Here is a 5,000-nt window from a genome sequence, read left to right as displayed (position 1 = left end):
TTTTCAAAATTTATTTCAAAATGTTACCTTGCACTGGCGACCTTCAGTCTGCACAAGTGTTCATTATTTCTACAAACTAAATTTCAATTTTTTCATACATTTTTTTTATCAGGTAGATTAGCTATCTAATGGTATTTAAAGAAATTTTAAATCTTTCGAATTAGACAATTTTCGTTTATTCGGGAAAATATAATGCAGGACTTTCTCATTTTAATATACTTTTCATAAGTCTTTATTAATTCTATGTGTATATATTCAAGTGAATATATATTTACTATATTTCTTAGTAAGTACACTGTGCGCCTGGATTTAAACAGGAGAGAGAGAGAGAGAGAGAGAGAGAGAGAGAGAGAGAGAGAGAGAGCCTATTAGGCCATCAGATCTGTTTAAAAGCTTTCAACACTTCCCATAGATTGGATCATATTTTATTGTGCGTTTTTTATGACTTTAGGTCCCCCCCCCCCTCTCTCTCTCTCTCTCTCTCTCTCTCTCTCTCTCCTGGTTAATTCCAGGCGTACAGTGTACTAAAAAGTATTTGAGACATCCAAAATCCTAGTAACTATCTCTCTCTCTCTCTCTCTCTCTCTCTCTCTCTCTCTCTCTCTCCTGGTTAATTCCAGGCGTACAGTGTACTAAAAAGTATTTGAGACATCCAAAATCCTAGTAACTCATTGTAGCTCTCTCTCTCTCTCTCTCTCTCTCTCTCTCTCTCTGTGTGTGCTGGCAGACCCACTGCAGTACAGTGATCTGAAAATCCTCATTAAAGTCTGGCATCAGAGAGAATTGGAAATTAGAAAGCGCTAACAATGTATTTACTATAGAACCTTATTCAGGAGGAAGTTCTTCGTATGAAAAGGAAAAGTTATCTAAAGAAAGAAATTAGGATTAGGTCTTTGATTAGACGAATCCCCTCGATTAAAAGTCACCGTGAAGAGAAAGGATAAAAGGTAAAAGATAAAAGGTAATAATATTAATATTTGCTACTATATAAACAAATATGAAGCTCATAGCTATTATATTTATCGAGTAACTCGCCAATGCAAATTGGAAATTACCAATCCTGATTTCTGCAACATTTTATAAATGGCACTTGGCTTGTTTCTCCATTGAAAGACTCGTATTAGAAGTGGCGCGAATCAAGAAGACGAACTATTTTAGTGTATTTAGTTATGAACACTGTAGATAATTAGTTGGGGTAAACAATCCAGTTGATGAAAATTTAGGATTTACATTTGTAACTTTTGCATAAGACCTGTGCCACTTAAATTACAGACCTCCCTATATATACTGCTATTAGATATTGTCTATTTTGGTCTCCTAGTTAGGCAATTTGTTCATACAATTTTAATTTGTGTATATATATATATCTATATATATATATATATATATATACGTGTGTATATATATACGTGTATATATATATATATATATACTGTATGTGTTGTGTGTGTATATACTATATATTCATATACATATATATATATATATATATTGTATGTGTTTTTATATGCTATACATTTATACACACACACACACACACACACACATATATATATATATATATATATGTATATATATATATATATATATACTTATAAATGAATATAAGTGTATATATGATACACATATATATACATACATATATATATATATATATATATGTGTGTGTGTGTGTGTGTATATGTATATTTTATATATATCCATACATATGTATGTATATATATACATGATCGTGTATATATAGACCTACTGCAAACATCGATGTATGTGTACGAGTATCGACCAACATGAACCGAGTTTGACGATTCGATCCCGAATAACATCATAATCCTTTGCATTCTTTCAGTAATAACTTTTGTAATCAAGACTTCCTCTTCTCAAAGTTTGGTTGGAATAAGACCACATTTTTTCTTGTCCAATTCGGGAGTATAATAGATACGAGGAATTTCTTTTGTTTGATATTCTTGACAAAAATGTAAATATTGGTGGTTTTAACGCATATTAATTTCTTCGTTTTTCCACCTGGGTATATGTGATTTGCAGATGTTATTGCGTTAAAAATTGGAAAGTATTAAATGATTTAACCTTTGTTTATATTATAGTTGAATCAGTAGAACTTCAAAAGTTCAAACTTGCAGCAAATGTTTTTATGTTGAACAGGCTTGCATAAGTCCTTTTATAGTTTATAAATGAAATATGTTGTAATTTTGTTGATAGTTTAAAAGTATTTTATTTTAATTTTCATTACTTCTTATATCGTTTATTTATTTAATTATTTCCTTGCCTCACTGGGATATTTTTCCCAGTTGGAGCCCTTGGGCTTATAACATCTTGCTTTTCCAATTAGGGTTGTAGCTTGGCTAATAATAATAATAATAATAATAATAATAATAATAATAATAATAATAATAATAATAATAATAATAATAATAGTGTCAGATTGGCACTTTTAAGTAAGACGATGTTTTGGTTGTTTGTTGCCTACAGGAATTGCATTTTTATTTGACTTTATAAATGATGATAGTAATGGCTGATATATTTTTTTTATTGTTATTTTTTCATTATCATATTTATTCATGTATTTATCGTAGTTTCTATTATCATGCCAAATGATTATAAGAATTATACTTGCAATGCCAAACATAACTCAAAAGGATTCAGTTATTTTTATTGTACAAAGATGACGAAAAAGATCAATTCCTGACCTAGTCAACAGCAAATAATAATCTTGATAATAATCTTTCTTCGAATAAGGCGATTGAGCATGATGCTTAATTAAAATAGAAATCATATCTCTCCATTTATCACATAGATCCTGATTGTTAATGAAAGAACCACACACTCATTTTCTTGTTTCGTTTTTCGTTTTGGCCATATACCTGAAATTCATGGATTAATGCAACTTGCATTGGGGCAAATCTGGTTGTTCTTGAACTAAATAGCTTTAAAGGTTACTCATGAGTGGGAGAGACAAAGGAATAACCATTTATACAAATGAACAGCACCAAGCCCCCCTCAAGCTAGGGACCACGGAGAGCCAGGCAATGATTGCTGATGAGTCAGCAGGTAGACCTATAGGCTCCTTCAAAGCCCCCATCCTTAGCTCACAAGGATGGTGAGGTTTCTGACATTACAAGAAACTATAGAGCTTGAGCGGGACTCTAACCCCAGTCCAGCAGATCGCCAGGCAGGGGTTAGGTACTATTCAGCGCTGCCGATTCAGCGCCTGGTCATTTCAGTGCCAAAAAAATTAGCGACAGCCATCTCAGCGCCAGAAGAAATTTTATATCTCTCTCTCTCTCTCTCTCTCTCTCTCTCTCTCTCTCTCTCTCTCTCTCTCTCTCTCTTCACAGAGTAGTTTGTTTAATTAAAATATTTCAGGGACGTTTCCAAAAGACCACCAAATGCCAAATTTATTGCATTTTGGATATCGGGCTTAAGCGGGTCTCGAACTCTTGTCCGACAGATTGCGAGAAAGGCAACGTTTTTCATCTTCACATGTATCCTTATATTATCTAATATTGATAATGGGGACCCTATACTATGTTTGACTATGATTCCCCCATTAATGATAATAATAGTGGTGAAGCAATTCAATGTGGTTCTTTAAAATGTGTTAGAAAAAATAAAAATGGAAATGGGAATAAAAATTCTCCATTTCAAGCTGTCTTAAATTATATTTACTTCCCTATTTTTAAACGCCTGCTATTATGAGTGATATGAAATATTATTAATAATAAAAATATTAATATTAATAATAAAATAGTATTAATTAATGATAACAATGAGAAGAAGAATGTATAACCTAATTAAAAGATGAAATAGTTTATTACAGAGAAAACTCTCTCTCTCTCTCTCTCTCTCTCTCTCTCTCTCTCTCTCTCTCTCTCTCTCTCTCTCCACTAAATTTAATTTTATTTTATCCATTTCAGTTTCACTATACAAGAATAAAACAAAGTCTATGGCTTATTAATAGTATTTTCCGCCCCCGATTGTAAAGAAAACAAATTATTACAATTATCAATTAGAACTGGATGAATACATCCTTTCTTTAGGCCTTTTGTCTCTCGAGACTATTCATTAATATTGTTATTATTCAAAATTCCTGCAGTACCTCGTTCTCACTTTCCCCCGTCCTTCTGGTGTCATCAAGATAACGCCAGTCATCTTGCAACCACTTTTCGGAGGGGGCCACCTGATACAGCATTTAGGCGCCTCTCTCACCTTTTCCATTTGGATGTCAGTCGAAAAGAGCGACTGTACCCCCCCCCTCCCCCTCCCCCTCTTTTAACCTTCCTCTTTTTCTGTCTGTTCCCTTTCTTGATGGACGACAATGAAATTCATGCTTCCCTAATAGATAAACTTCTTCACCGTAGGAGAGAGAGAGAGAGAGAGAGAGAGAGAGAGAGAGAGAGAGAGAGAGAGAGAGAGAGAGAGAGAGAGAGAGCAAATTTCTCACCTCCCACTGTTATTCATAATGGAAGGAGCTATTAGAGACTTCAAGATAACAATGAGCGCTGGAACACCTTCCCTGCCACTTTGACGTCATCGAAGAAAGGTTTAATTTCTTGGCGCTGTACGTTTCATCGTACTACCTCTCTCTCTCTCTCTCTCTCTCTCTCTCTCTCTCTCTCTCTCTCTCTCTCTCTCTCTCCTTTTCTTCCATATCTCCGTCTCCACAGCAGCCAACCACCACAAACTGTGAGTAATTGCTGCTCGGCTGACAAAAGACCAATCACTCATTAATTGCCTCGTTTGTCTTCCTTTTGTTTTCGTTTTGTTTTCATTCCAGAGCGATGGGCTGAGGACGACTTTCTTTTCTTCCGGTATTTTGGCCTTTTCTTCTTCTTTTTGTTTGTCATTTATTTGTCGAACATTTCTTCATTTATATACTTATCCGTGGCCTTCTTTTTATTCATTTATTTGTTGAACCTTTCTTCATATCTTTGCTTATTGCTTGCCTTCTTCTTTACCTTTTTTATTTATGTATTGAACATCCC

General features: G+C 33.9%; 1 protein-coding gene across 1 annotated transcript in view; it reads right to left on the bottom strand.

Moving 5' to 3' along the window:
- Positions 1-4,207, bottom strand: part of LOC137649506 (uncharacterized) — a 10,363-nt gene extending 6,156 nt beyond the window's left edge. The window contains exon 1 of the mRNA XM_068382491.1: positions 4,126-4,207. Coding sequence (XP_068238592.1) covers positions 4,126-4,207 — 82 coding nt within the window. The remainder of the gene's footprint in view (positions 1-4,125) is intronic.
- Positions 4,208-5,000: the final 793 nt, after the last annotated feature.

This window comes from Palaemon carinicauda, chromosome 11 (genome assembly GCF_036898095.1).
Source record: "Palaemon carinicauda isolate YSFRI2023 chromosome 11, ASM3689809v2, whole genome shotgun sequence".
NCBI lineage: Eukaryota > Metazoa > Arthropoda > Malacostraca > Decapoda > Palaemonidae > Palaemon > Palaemon carinicauda.
This window is presented reverse-complemented; position numbering and strand designations above follow the sequence as displayed.